This window comes from Coregonus clupeaformis, chromosome 1 (genome assembly GCF_020615455.1).
Source record: "Coregonus clupeaformis isolate EN_2021a chromosome 1, ASM2061545v1, whole genome shotgun sequence".
In the NCBI taxonomy this organism is placed as follows: Eukaryota; Metazoa; Chordata; class Actinopteri; order Salmoniformes; family Salmonidae; genus Coregonus; species Coregonus clupeaformis.
Genome location: NC_059192.1, coordinates 21,634,504 through 21,649,590, shown reverse-complemented (window position 1 = coordinate 21,649,590; position 15,087 = coordinate 21,634,504). Strand labels below are relative to the sequence as shown.

Below are 15,087 nucleotides of genomic sequence, written 5' to 3'. Positions count from 1 at the left end.
AACAAGCAGGGGTCTAGCCCCCCTGAGGTTCTTGAAAGGGCAGCCAAGGAAGTGAGAGAAGGGGAGAAGACCATTTGAGCAGCAGCAAGGGATACAAAAAAATTGACTGAATGACACTGAAGAGGTACATTGACAAAAAATAAAATAAACATGTACCTGTGAGAAAGAGAAGCTATGATAGAGTAGCAGAGGCACAGAAGGTATTGCCTGATGACATGGAGTCTGAGCTTGCTAAACATATCAAGACCAGTTTCATGGGTTTAGTAGCCTCAAATGCAGAGAACTTGTACATGAATGTGAAGGCGGCTCAATTTACCCTGTCCCTACGCTCAATTTACCCCATACCCGGTAAGTTGTGCCAAGAGGCCACTTTCTTTGGACAAGCTATGTTTTCAAAACTGTTATGTTTACATTAATTCTGATTATTTACAGGGATACTCCACATCCTGGAATCTATGTAGATATCTTTGTTAGAAATAATACTATATTTCCCTTGACCTAGTGATGCTGAATGTAAAAAAATGCTAATTTTACCCCACTCACCCCTAAGATTGAAAAAGGTAACATCATCATGCCCCATGTATACAAACGTAAAACAAGCAGGGGTCTAGTCCCCCTTGAGGACACAGCTGACGCTTAAACCGACTAGAAAAAAACTAAAACTGATCCTTACCTTAACCTTAACCCTAACCTTAGCACCAAACCCTTAACCCTAACCTTAACCTAATTTTAATAAATTCTGAAATATCGGGTTGGGCATCAGGCGTGGCCTTATAGCCTTTTCCTATTAATAATCTCTACCGGTTTTCCGGTAAAATGTGATGTCATGATTACTACGCGGAACGGCTGCCCCTTGCTGATAACGTAAGTAATGGAGAGGCGGGACTGGTACAGAGCTGCTTAATTTCTTTGTTCACTATCGAATTAGTATCGGTGCGTACAGCACATTAGAGAAACTCTGGGATATTATGCTCCAGCCATGCGATACACTCTATATACTTTCCTGTTATGCATCACGTATTGGGGTAAATTGAAAATATATAATTATGGTTTCAAAGTTTAATATTTGCTATCTGAAGGTCTTTATATTAAATATGATAATATATACTTATAATGAACAACTACAAAAATAAGGTGTATTTTACAGTACAGTATTTATAAGGAAAGCGACCTAATTAGCCCAGATGTTATTAGCGCATTTAGTTCTTATTTATAACATTGCAATGTTGATAACTTGTATGATGCTCGTAGTATGATCAATGTCTACAATCTTGACTTTAAATCAATGACAATTACTATAAGAAAAAGATGAGTGTTAAAGTAGGTATGGATGTCTGTTCTTTCAGTTGTACTGGTCAAGGGCGCAGGGAAATTGGATCATGTGGAACGCTACGATGTAGTCCGACCCCAGAGACTGACTGGTCGGGTCAAAAGAAACATTTTCTCAAACCAGGTGCTTACATCCCGTTATATTTTCTCTATAATTAGGTAATAGTGGTTCCCTGCAAATTAGGGAAATATTTCTAATCCCAATGATGAGGGATGTTATAAAGAATACGATAGCTTTTAATTGTTGACAACTAAACAAAATCTTCCTTAGGTTTATCCTGATGAGATCCAATATGCATTAACCCTTGATGGAGAGAACCACACTATTCATCTGGCTAAAAATAGGTAAATTATTTTTAACTATCCACCAATTACTAGACGAGTTTTGGTAGTCAGGTTTGGTAGCAGTTATATGAATTGTTCTATTATTTGCTCTTTTCATAGGCAACTTATTGGGAGGCATTACGCTGAAACACACTATTCAGAAAATGGAAGGCGGGTGACAACATTTCCAAATTATGAGGTATTTAAGCCATTTAATATAATAGCCGACATTTTGTGTCACTTTTTGTTTTGATTCATTGCATGCTGTGCAGATTTAATGTGTACAGTATTTCAAGATAAGCTCTCAACCAATACTTGTACTAATTTCAACTTTTAGGACCACTGCTATTATCATGGTCATATTCAAGGCATTGAGGATTCATCCGTTAGTGTTGGAATCTGTTCTGGCATTAGGTAAGTGAGAATTCTGCATGTGGCGCAGTGATCTAAGGCACTGCATCGCAGTGCTAGCTGTGCCACTAGAGATCCTGGTTCGAATCCAGGCTCTGTCGTAGCCGGCCGCGACCGGGAGACCCATGGGGCGGCGCACAATTGGCCCAGCGTCGTCCAGGGTAGGGGAGGGAATGGCCGGCAGGGATGTAGCTCAGTTGGAGCATGGCGTTTGCAACGCCAGGGTTGTGGGTTCGATTCCCACGGGGGGCCAGTATGAAAAAAAATAATGTATGCACTCACTAACTGTAAGTCGCTCTGGATAAGAGCGTCTGCTAAATGACTAAAATGTAAATGTAATGTAATTTCCTGTTTTCTATGAGCAGTTTCTGACCTTTCTGAATTACTTGGCAACTAGTTTGCAATCAATACATTTCTCTGGAAATCAAACTTCTCGTTTGAGAAATTCAACATTGCTACATTTCCACAGATGTGTAATACAAATGACAGAAACATTTGGGGTTGAAATCATTTTGAAAGCGGTCTTACACATTTAGAAATGTACCTGTCTTTTATGACGTTGGCTCTAGTGCCATTTCACCTCCAAGACAATGCTATACTAAATAGCTTACTGCCTTTTGATGTTGATTATTCATACTATATAGTTTGGAGGAACAATGCTATATTAATTGGGGAGAAACTGATTGTCCGTGCTTTTCAATGCAACACTTAGAAAACCGCTCTCTGATGTGTCTTTCCAGTGGCTTTGTGAGGGCTGAGCAAAAAGTCTACCTGATTGAGCCTTTAGGAGACTCTACCGATGGGGAGCATGCTCTGTACAGACAGGAGCACCTCAGAGCCAACAAGACCAGCTGTGGTCACTCCAACGACAGCACGGTCTATGACCATGACCAGGGACCGGCCCCCAGACTCTTAGGCCTCTTCAAGTCCAAAGGCTGGGTAAGCAGTTACTTGCTACTGCTTCCTTTTGGTTACTTACACAATACACATCCAAATATATAGTGTTCAGAGGTTATGTATGTTTTCTACCAGTTGTATTTATCTTGTAAGTAGAGTCCAATGTTTTCTTATCTCTCTCTTTTTTAAAAATTATTTTAGAAAAGTAAACCCATCGCTGGGCCTCAAAGATTTGTGGAGATGTATCTGGTGGCTGACTATACAGAGGTATGTTATGCTATGTATCAATATAGATGTATGGTTTCTTTCTTGTTTCCTGACAGCCTTTGTTGGAGGCTAACCTATGTTTGTTGTTTTTTCAGTACAAACTGTTTGGAAGCAAAACCCAAGGTCGAATGCTGCAAATTGCCAATCATGTTGATAAGGTACCATTTCAAGGAAGTCATTTTGTGTGTTTGTATGTGAATGGCTGCATGAGCATTGTTAGGGCGAGGAGTTTTTCCTGAACTGGTCCAGGCTCTCGTTATAGGTACTTAGGATGCTATATTGAATAGCCTACTGTTATAATGAGGGCCTTAGGAGTTATTGAAAAGACCTCTGTCTTTGCTTCCTAGTTGTATCGGCCATTGAACATCCGGGTCATGCTGGTGGGGTTGGAGATATGGACTACTAGGGATCACATTGACGTCACGCCCAGTCCTGAGAACACCCTGATTAGGTTTCTCCAGTGGCGCCAAGACGACCTTCTGAAGAGGGCACAGCATGACAATGCCCAGTTTGTCACGTGAGTAATTAGCCTTATCTTCTTTATGTTTTGTGAAAGGAAATGGATCGCAATTAATCACAATACTTTTTCCATTATTCTATTGTTTGATATTATATCCTGTAAAAAATATCAATATAAAATGCTTTTTTTAATGAATAGTATTGAAACGATGGCCAAATGTCTTCTTTCGTGTGGTTTGCAAAGCTAATGACAGTTCTAAAGCTTTTCCACAACATTTGGTTTTCAACAGTGGTAAAGATTTCTTGGGCGATACTGTAGGACTGGCAAATAAACTTGCCATGTGCACTGGAAGTTCAGGTGCAGTCAACCAGGACCACAACAAAAACCCTATTGGCGTTGCCTCGACCATCGCTCATGAGATGGGCCACAACCTGGGCATGTCTCATGATACCTTAGGCTGCACATGTGGGACATCGCTGTACAAAGACAACTGTGTCATGGCAGATCGGGTCAGGTAAATACAAAAACACTAACACATTACACACTCACTCACACATTGACACAGTGAGGAATTTCCTATGTTTGTTATTATGTTAGCCATTCTAAAGTGAGCCATCATTCCCACACCTTTAGATCAGAGTACCCAGAGCTGTTTAGTGGCTGCAGTCAGGAGCAGTTGAGTGACTTCCTGGAGAGAGCCAATCCCAGATGTCTGTTGGACACGCCTGGCTCTGATAGGCTGTATGTGGGGCCTGCCTGTGGCAATGCCTTCCTGGACCCTGGAGAGGAGTGTGACTGTGGAACTGTGGAGGTAAGTCAGGCTCACAAGGTGCACTGGCATTGATTATATCGTCTTACACTATTCCACTGACTCAATCCAAGGTTTAGCTTTGTTGTAAGGATGACAAAACTTTTCAAAAGCTTATAAAAGGGAGAGATAAAAATACACGCATGACTGCTTTGTTTGCACTGTAAATTATACTTTCTGGATGACTGACTAAACGATACATTTGGTTAGATTAAATAGTTATTTTGTCTTTTGTTCCTGATTGGTGTGATTTTTGTCCCTCCCAGGAGTGTAAGAATCCCTGCTGTGACCCCACTACCTGTCGCCTCACTGAGGGATCCAGCTGTGCTCATGGAGCATGCTGTGAAAACTGCCAGGTACGTGCATTTTGTGCATTTTTGGTCATATGTAAAATCCTGGGAAATCTGGGTGCTTTATTAAACGTATGATTGAATGAGTCAGACCAGCTGGTAACAGCTTTCTCTGATCTCTCTCTGCTCATCACCACTCAGACAGACACACCCAACCAACTACAACTAATAAATCACCAGCAATAAAAAAAAAAAGAACATAGCCACAAGAGAAGTAGGGTTCGGAGACCCCAGGGTTGAAATGGCAGCAGTAATACCAGGAAACAGAATGATGCACATGTGTTTCCTTGTACTGTACTGCCCACATCCTTCCTCAATATGACAGTCAGGGGACTGTAAGAGCGAGACAAATAAAAAGGTGTAATGTATCCGCACTCAAAAAGATTTAGCATAAAGCTGACTTTATTATTCGATTTGTTGTATTCTTTTCAGTGCATCAGGGATAGCGTACACAGACGTTTCGGCAGGCGTAGTCAGTCATCAAATAAAATATGTATTGTATGATCCAAACTTGGCATCTAACCAAGAATCATACACTTTGCTGTAGTAGTAGTATCAGATTTGTTTTTAAAGTTAGCACTTTGAGCATAATGTTTGAAAAGCACTGTACAAATAAAGTAATCACACAGATTTATTAGTTATGAAGTTACTCAACCACTAAACTATTTGTTCTCAATCTTCAGCTCAAACAGGCGGCCAGTTTGTGTAGAAGAGCTTCCAGTGATTGTGACTTGGCAGAGTACTGCACTGGAACTTCAGAGCATTGCCCAGAAGATACCTTTCAGATGAATGGGAAACCTTGTAGCTATGGTCAGGGCTACTGCTACAATGGCCGATGCCCAACACTTCAGCAACACTGCAATAGACTGTGGGGACCAGGTACTTCTGTCTTTACTGTTTTAAGTACATAGCCAATAATTTACACTACACTTGTTATGACACAGTGTAACCATCCAAAACCGTATGACGTTATTTCATTAACGCAAAGCAGAACCCTTCCAGAAAAAAACTAGGCCTAGATATAATCTCATTCGGTCAGTGCAGGTTGAACGTCATATTGTGAATTGTTCAATGATGATAATCTACAGTAAGGATTCCTGTCATATCCTGTGGAACCCAAAGGTCAAAAGTGTAATATCTCTCTCTTATTTTCTAGCGGCGCAAGTAGGCACAGATTCCTGCTTTAATCTAAATCTGGGTGACAATGAAGGAGCCCACTGCGGAAGGACCAAAAATGGCTTTGTGCGCTGCACACCACAGTATGTCCCCTCCCATCTGACTTCCTGTGTTCTGACATTTCCTGTTTCCCATCGAATGTAACCACACAATGTCACTCTCCGAGGCAATTTACAAATAGTAGAAAACAGATATTACAAGACTTCCATAAGCTTGTGCTGTTAAGAAACGTGTTGCCATATTTTGACGTAAAATACTAAGTCAATTTGTTTTCTTCTCCTAGGAATATGAAATGTGGAACACTATTTTGCTTTGGAGGAGATGAGTATCCCATCACTGGGCAGAAGGCCTTCTACAAGATGCAGGGAGGGGGGACATGCAACATAGCAGTGGACCAGGATAAAATAAGATCTCTGGACATGGTTCCAACAGGAACCAAATGTGGCATGAATAAGGTAAGACTGTGTATGAATTCCAAATCACCCCTCGGGAGGGCCTATAGGAATTCATGGACACAAATTCATGGGGTTCATATGAGAGGGCAAATGAAGTGAACAATTCTTCTTTGTTTCCACAGGTTTGCTATGATCACAAATGCCAAGATGTCAAAGTCTATGGTCAAACGGAGGACTGTTCATCCAAATGTCACAACAATGGGGTGAGTGCATTGACTGTCGATTTCGAGTCGTTAGTAAAACTTAGCTAGAATTGTATGGACCCAATCATCACACTCTGTACACTCTTTTGTTAGGTGTGCAACAACAAGGGACAGTGCCACTGTAACCCAGACTGGGCTCCACCCTACTGTGATGTCAAGTATTCAGACTTGCCTCAAGGTATGCCTCATTCACTCTGTTGTGACATGCATTGTTGTTCAGGTATTTTTATGTGTGTTACATTTTGTAAAGTTAAACCTGAACAGTGGATGAAAATGAACATCTTAATGATTGGTTATGTTTTGCTTTGCAGACCAGTTTGGTGTGGTAGCTGGCGTCTCAGCAGTGATAGCTGGGTTGTTGCTGCTTACTTTCCTGGTTGCAGGACTGATGTGTTGCAAGAAGAACAAGAGAGAAAACTATACCTCCAAAAGGTGAGTTTCTTCACCAACGTACACTTTAAAAAAAAAATGAATTGTTAATGCCACTTTACAGTTGTCATATCAAATGATTTGGTACACAATCAACATATTGATGTGTGATGTGCAGGAAAGTCCACTCTACCCCTGGCCAGTTGAACCCAATGTTCCGGGAGGGGGGTGCGAAGGGCAAGCCTCTGAGCAAGCCCCCCCAAATTAGCCAACCCACCTTCATGGAGTCATCTGCAACACAAGCCTGCACCCCTCTGTTTGTCACTGTGGTCCCTTCCAGGCCCCCTCCACAGGTGAGCTACAATACCACAAGTTAACATTATCTCAAAAGTATCACTACTCCAGGCTGATTGATGAAGGCCTATTATGTGGAGTTACTAGTATTATCTACATGTTGTATGTAGTTCCTATGTAAAATATATTGATAGCAACAAGAAGTGAAACAGCTGCTGAACTTGTAAAGATAGCCTGCCTAAAGTAAAGTGGGTATGTTTTGTATAGACTAAGGATATTTGTAAAGAAAAATAAATGCCAACTAAATGGAGATAAATATTTATGAGAAAATGTTGTCTTGCAGCCACCAAAGAGGTTGCCTGCAGTGCAGCCACAGTCTTTCATTAAACCGGTGAGCTATGCCAATGGAAATACCTAAACATATCATATTAATAAACTCTGGAATCTTAGAAATGTATACTGAAGTACCAAACTCATACAAACATCTTTATTTGATCATTAGACTAAACCTCTACCTCCATCAAAGCCTTTGCCTACTCTGAGTAGCAAACCGGTGAGTCATTCCAGCCATTACAATGAATAACATGTTGACAACATGGTAGAACAACTGTTATAACAAGTAACTACATGGTCTCCACACACAGTCTAATCATGAACTCATTATCAATTGTTTTATATTGTTCTATTAGAAAATCAAGCCTGTCGTCCCAGTGCCACCAGTCAAGCCCAGTCCTTACCCAGTGCCTCCAGTCAAGCCCACAGCACCAAAGGTACCCAGCAAATACCCACAAGTAATTGTTTGTCTAACACACTTATCGTAGTCATGTCTTGCAAATTCTTCATAGCAGTTAGATTTTAAAAAGTATCTCCTGAAACCATTGCATAGCAGGAAAGTAAAAAAAAAAGAAAATGTGCAATTTTGTGTTGGTAATTCTTTACGAAACCAGAATTGAAGGGCACGTTTCAAGATGGCCGTCTAATCGATCCCTGTGTGTTCAACAGACCTCAGGAGGAGCAAGCCACAAGATTGCATTGAAGCCTCCCCCCATGCCACGTCGATGATGACTGCTGCATGGAGCAGTATGGTGACTCATAGGAAGACTTTGAGGAGGAGCCTAGTCCTTGTTTCAGGCTCTAGGAGGTCCTGGATGACCGAGCCTAAAGTCAACTGTGGAGAATGTCTTTGAAGACTCAACATCAACATGGTGGTCTCTCAAAATGTCCTCCTCAACCACTGTGGAAAAGTGGTTTGGAAAATGCAGGAACAGATAATTTTTGGGGGGGACAATTATTGTATATACGGTAGACCATTCCCTTTTAAATAAATAAATAAACCTAGCAGTTGCAGTTGTTTTTATAGGTTGCCTCAAACATTTTTATGAGGGGGAGAGCCTAATGCTGCCTTCATGGAATTGTACATATGAATGTTAATTTTAAGTTTGTCATGTGCTCAAGCCGTTGTGTGCCTTTAAAAAAAAAAACGAAAATGTATTTATTACATTGAAATTACTTCTTTTTTAAAGATATTACTAATGAATGGTACAAGTAAGAGACAGGCTTACTGAAATGAAATACTGTACTGTATTATACCTGCTTATTGTGATATGTGCAATAATCCAGTGCAATGCATCCTTGCTCTTTAAATGGCCTAGGAAACTGTTGATTGTAATACAAATAAAAATGTGCCTAAACAAATCCATAGTTGTTTGTCTTAGTTTTATCAGACACCATTCATCTCAGCCCAGTAGTAGGCCAGAGAAAAACGGGAGGCTACTGTTTATATTAAATAAAAGCAAACAGAAATGTTTACATATTCATTCATTGCATTCCTTCATCTGACAGTAACATCATTCATTTTTTGTGATAAGCTAATGCTGGACTGGAACTGAATAGTTTTACTCAGACAGAATTCACCAAGGAGTCATCTAGTTAATTGCACGATAAGCCAAAAGCAGAAAAGTCTCAATAGCTAAGAGCATTAGTTCCACAGTACTTCATGGTTTCATAATATCGCTTGCCGTTAGGCCCTTGTTTTTGTTAACATGCTGCAGCACCGCTCTGTGTCAAGCACAGCAGTCATGGGGTGCACGCGTCTGTGGGAAACAAGCTGAGGAGCACACAGGATTTCATACATGCTTAATGAATAGTGAATCAGTCATCACAGTCAGTGGCCTGGAGGTTGACAATATAGTATGTATCTCACTAGAACAATACTGTATTCACTAACAGGTTGTGTTTGTTGCAACCAACAGCACATGAAATGCCCTCAGTTGCTCCAGGAAGAAGCTAGACCTGAGTATGATGAAATCTATATATTGCATGATCGATTGCACAATCGCTACATCTAGGAGAACAAAAACAGCTCAGTGACAAATTCAGTTTAGATTCTGTCAATGTCTAATTCGATGGCAAAAGTACCAAAGGGAAATGCTGCATTAAAGCCACAATCAGTAAGATTTCTGGACTTAAGCCCCATTTATACCTGGCGCTAACATGCATCCTTGCTCCTGATCTTGTCCACATTCTGATATGTGTCTACACATGGTGTCCACAAATACATATCTGTCCACTGTGTCTGCATTGTTACTAGATTTCCTGGTCCCTTCCTTTATACAATGTCAGTCTTCAATTACTCATTTTATCTCCCTCGATATCTCTGGTGTTAATAGCCTGAAACCACTCCTAAAATATCCCCCATTCATCCTGGTAGTGTGTGTGTGTGTGTGTGGGGGGGTTAGGGTCATGATGGGAACACTCATCCAATGAAAGAACAATCGAAGGCATTGATGGACCATCATTTCAAGTGTAATATATCATATGATAATGTACTTTCCCAGACGCTTTCATCCAAAGCCACCCAAAGTTATATCTGTGTAGCCTATGGATTCAAACTTGCCAGGACCATGCCCTAACCAGCTGAGCCATATACAGGAGACCACACTGTGTACTGTATATTGTCAAGTGTTGATACAGACTGACTTAGAGAATAGTTCCCAGATTTATGGTCTTCCTGTGCAGTTTCATGGGTTACTATCCAAAATTAGCAAATGTTATAGTCTGTATATGTCCCATGAGGGATTCAAACTCACAATCGTGGTGTTGCTAATCTCGGGTTAACCCACAACTAAAGTCTCACGTAATTGGTCAGCTGCTCGATTAGGTTCTGGGTCCATACATGACGAGATCAAGAAATGCTAGAATGAGGAGCGAAACCAAAAAGATGAGCTCCACCCTCTCTCTTTGCAAGTTACGGGCCGAATGTCCCCTCCCCTTCCGAAATTCGAAAGATGCTAACTCCTGTGAAATCTTGATTTGTCCAAATAACCAGAGACGAAAAACCCAAACAAAGGAACTACTGCTACTCTTATCCTAGGGATCCCTTTCAGTCCCGACCGATTCTCTAAGTTTACATGCAGAATCTTTCCACAAGAGATGATGGTGTTGCCAGCCAGGAGCCATAGGCCTATAGACCACATAGCCTATTGCTTACAGACTGACTCAGAACAGCTCCCAGATTTATGGGTAGCCTCCTGGGCAGTTTCGTGGGTGACTAAGGCAATGGCTTGGGAAGCATGGAGTGACTCCCCTGATCTGTGTCAGCTCGGACTGAGGAGCAGAGCAGGAATCCTGATCTAGGATCAGTTTGGCCTTTTAGACCCCAATGAACACAATAACATGGACAGGGTTGACCTGATCCTAGATCAGCACTCAGATGCTTTATGAATATAGGCTCAGGAATGTAGCATTAAGTAGGGGTTGGTCTCCGGCATGCTGAGGCCTCCGATGATTCAGTCTGATTCACTGAGTATCAATGTATTAAATGACTGCTGGTTTTTATTAGAATGGGGGTTGGGATGACTGTGTCTGTGCTTGTTTTAATTGTTTAGTACTTGGTTCACTAACATTGAAACAAGGAGCTGTGTCTTGTTTTCTATTTAGGAGTTAACTAACAACGAAACAATGACATTTGTGTGCATGCGCTTGTTGTTCACTCAAGATTTCAACAGTGGTTACTGGGTTGGAAGGATGACAAAGAATAAGTTGTATTATTAGAAGATAGTACATTAACAACATGGATCAAAGCTTACAGCAGTTATTGTGGTCTTGTATTAAGGAATGTTCGTATTGTAAAATGCTAAATGAAAACCACCAGACAAAACCACTTTGCCTCGTGAAACCTAGAGTCCTAGACTCGGCTTTAAGGCAACCAGACCACAAGTTTATTTTTATACACTTCTACAGTGGCAATTGTTACTTACAAGCAGTTGCTATTTTAGTGCAGTTTGCCAGGCCACAGCAAATGCTGAATAGCTTTATTCATTTTCCTCATCCATCACTGCAAAGTAGAAACTACTTAGCTCAGATTCTTAAGGCGTGATGACACTCACAGAGCATGACTGACTAATGGCCTATATTTAAATGATGCCGTGTGAGCAAAGAAATATTCCACAGAACCATAGATGATGATGACGATATCATCTTCTTCCTCTTTTTGGAGCACAAAAGAAGCACAAACAACAAGCAACTAAAGCTCAAATACTAGGTGAAGAGAGGACCAACTGCCTCTTGAAGAAGGGAATGCAAACATTATCATTTGACAAACACTACGATCACGTCTGGAGAGAGGACAAAAACACCTACTATTCCATTTAATACAATTATCTAAGGGGAGGCGGCTACATTTCCCTGCCGGACACGACCTGTCCAGCTCCACAGGCAATCACCCTCACGGCTCCTAAATCATTTCCTGACATCTGCAGTAAAACTAATGTCAAATGGCCAGCTGAGAGTGACTCTTTTGGACGGAAACAAAGGAATATGGGTAATAATGACAGGGTGGGGAAAGTGCAAGGAGACCAGTATATCCTGCACATGCTTCAGTGGTCAGTGACTCATGTATTGAATCAGTGACTGACTCTTAGGCTGCATTTACACAGGCAGCCCAATTCGGATATTTTTTACACTAATTGGTCTTTTGACCAATCACATCAGATCTTTTTCAGAGCTGATGTCATTGATCAAAAGATACATCAGTTTAAAAAAAGATCAGAATTGGGCTGCCTGTGTAAACGCAGCTTTAGTGTGCAGGAACAGAACTGGGCCCATATCTACAAAGCATCTCAGAAAAGGGCTTAGGGATCCTGTTAAAACCTGTTTTAAGACAACAAAAAACATTCAGCTCAGAGTAGGTTTTATGATGATGTTAAGACACTACCCAGACAAACTGTGAGCCAGGAGTAAAATGAACTCATTCAAGTTTATCTCAGCTGGTAATCAAGACAGTTTGAGGTACCGCAAAGGAAAGATAGTGATGACGCTCATTGACGTTGTTGCAAATTGGGAATAACCAATTCCGATGAGGCATCGCCAGCTGTGAACTCTATAGCACACGTCGCTTCAGACAACCACGGTGAATGTGAACGCATCAAATGTTGCAATGGTAAAATGTTTGGTATAATTTTCGCCTGACACAATCAGTTTACCTACTCTTAATTATGGCCTAATACAGTGGGGGGAAAAAGTATTTAGTCAGCCACCAATTGTGCAAGTTCTCCCACTTAAAAAGATGAGAGGCCTGTAATTTTCATCATAGGTACACGTCAACTATGACAGACAAATTCAGGGAAAAAAATCCCGAAAATCACATTGTAGGATTTTTAATGAATTTATTTGCTAATTATGGTGGAAAATAAGTATTTGGTCACCTACAAACAAGCAAGATTTCTGGCTCTCACAGACCTGTAACTTCTTCTTTAAGAGGCTCCTCTGTCCTCCACTCGTTATCTGTATTAATGGCACCTGTTTGAACTTGTTATCAGTATAAAAGACACCTGTCCACAACCTAAAACAGTCACACTCCAAACTCCACTATGGCCAAGACCAAAGAGCTTTCAAAGGACACCAGAAACAAAATTGTAGACCTGCACCAGGCTGGGAAGACTGAATCTGCAATAGGTAAGCAGCTTGGTTTGAAGAAATCAACTGTGGGAGCAATTATTAGGAAATGGAAGACATACAAGACCACTGATAATCTCCCTTGATCTGGGGCTCCACGCAAGATCTCACCCCGTGGGGTCAAAATGATCACAAGAACGGTGAGCAAAAAACCCAGAACCACACGGGGGGACCTAGTGAATGACCTGCAGAGAGCTGGGACCAAAGTAACAAAGCCTACCATCAGTAACACACTACGCCGCCAGGGACTCAAATCCTGCAGTGCCAGACGTGTCCCCCTGCTTAAGCCAGTACATGTCCAGGCCCGTCTGAAGTTTGCTAGAGTGCATTTGGATGATCCAGAAGAGGATTGGGAGAATGTCATATGGTCAGATGAAACCAAAATAGAACTTTTTGGTAAAAACTCAACTCGTCGTGTTTGGAGGACAAAGAATGCTGAGTTGCATCCAAAGAACACCATACCTACTGTGAAGCATGGGGGTGGAAACATCATGCTTTGGGGCTTTTCTGCAAAGGGACCAGGACGACTGATCCGTGTAAAGGAAAGAATGAATGGGGCCATGTATCGTGAGATTTTGAGTGAAAACCTCCTTCCATCAGCAAGGGCATTGAAGATGAAACGTGGCTGGGTCTTTCAGCATGGCAATGATCCCAAACACACCGCCCAGGCAACGAAGGAGTGGCTTCGTAAGAAGCATTTCAAGGTCCTGGAGTGGCCTAGCCAGTCTCCAGATCTCAACCCCATAGAAAATCTTTGGAGGGAGTTGAAAGTCCGTGTTGCCCAGCGACAGCCCCAAAACATCACTGCTCTAGAGGAGATCTGCATGGAGGAATGGGCCAAAATACCAGCAACAGTGTGTGAAAACCTTGTGAAGACTTACAGAAAACATTTGACCTGTGTCATTGCCAACAAAGGGTATATAACAAAGTATTGAGAAACTTTTGTTATTGACCAAATACTTATTTTCCACCATATAATTTGCAAATAAATTCATAAAAAATCCTACAATGTGATTTTCTGGATTTCTTTTCCTCATTTTGTCTATCATAGTTGACGTGTACCTATGATGAAAATTACAGGCCTCTCTCATCTTTTTAAGTGGGAGAACTTGCACAATTGGTGGCTGACTAAATACTTTTTTTCCCCACTGTATGTTGGCACGGATAACTTTTTTTCAACCAATTCTGATGGTTGTTAAAAGTGGAATTTTGACAATAATTACCATTATTTCAACACACTCCTCACTCCTGTTTAACAACTCTAAATCACTTTGGCACAGTAGGCATACATTTGAAAGTTCTAACATTTTCATCAAACACAATCAAAGTTAACATAAGCCCTAGATGCCTTCAATTTCACAATTTATTGGCATGCCCAATTTAGACATCCTTTTTAACAATGTGATGTTGCGCTCCAAATGGATAACTTGAAATCACATGTAGGTAATTAAATAATCAAAATAAGTGTTTATTTATAAGCCTTGTGGTTATAAGTATTTAGGCATATCATGTGAAATAGGCCTCGTGAAATCATTGCCAAAAGCGCAAGAGACACCGTTATTTATGGATTGATCGTTTAGAATTATCAAAACATTCTTTGAACAACTCCTTCATAAAACCTTTTCTCTCTTTCACAAAGATGCCGCAGTCTTCAGCAAGCCTCAGTTAAAATCCACCTTTGGAATTTGGTAGAGCAGAAAATATGGACAGTGGTCACCACTGGCAGAAACAGGGTGTACCACAAACATTAGCTTCTTAGAACTATTAGAACTAACATAAGCAATTCAAA

At 41.0% G+C, this 15,087-nt stretch overlaps 1 protein-coding gene across 2 annotated transcripts; it reads left to right on the top strand.

The window, feature by feature from the left end:
* Positions 1-891: 891 nt before the first annotated feature.
* LOC121542713 (disintegrin and metalloproteinase domain-containing protein 8) lies at positions 892-9,038 on the top strand. 2 transcript variants are annotated; one of them, XM_041852258.2, is made up of 23 exons: positions 892-1,025; positions 1,347-1,453; positions 1,601-1,674; positions 1,774-1,852; positions 1,991-2,067; positions 2,805-3,003; positions 3,163-3,228; positions 3,324-3,386; positions 3,576-3,745; positions 3,978-4,202; positions 4,322-4,499; positions 4,763-4,852; positions 5,530-5,725; positions 6,003-6,105; positions 6,306-6,477; positions 6,600-6,680; positions 6,774-6,858; positions 6,992-7,112; positions 7,228-7,402; positions 7,687-7,734; positions 7,846-7,896; positions 8,033-8,134; positions 8,346-9,038. In XM_041852258.2, exons 1-23 carry the CDS (start codon positions 980-982, stop codon positions 8,403-8,405), a joined length of 2,568 nt encoding a protein of 855 aa, XP_041708192.1. In that variant the 5' UTR covers positions 892-979; the 3' UTR covers positions 8,406-9,038. The 2 variants fall into 2 exon arrangements, with proteins under 2 accessions (XP_041708192.1, XP_041708269.1); XM_041852335.2 differs by having other exon boundaries at positions 894-1,025; positions 8,033-8,113.
* The last annotated feature ends 6,049 nt before the right edge of the window (positions 9,039-15,087 follow it).

Bases quoted from the DNA above. Each gene is read 5' to 3' on its own strand.
- LOC121542713 (XM_041852258.2), top strand. From the start codon at position 980: ATGCGATACACTCTATATACTTTCCTGTTATGCATCACGTATTGGG. The intron at 1,026-1,346 runs GTAAATTGAAAA...CTGTTCTTTCAG, and splicing joins GTTATGCATCACGTATTGGG to TTGTACTGGTCAAGGGCGCA. The intron at 8,135-8,345 runs GTAATTGTTTGT...TGTGTTCAACAG, and splicing joins TACCCAGCAAATACCCACAA to ACCTCAGGAGGAGCAAGCCA.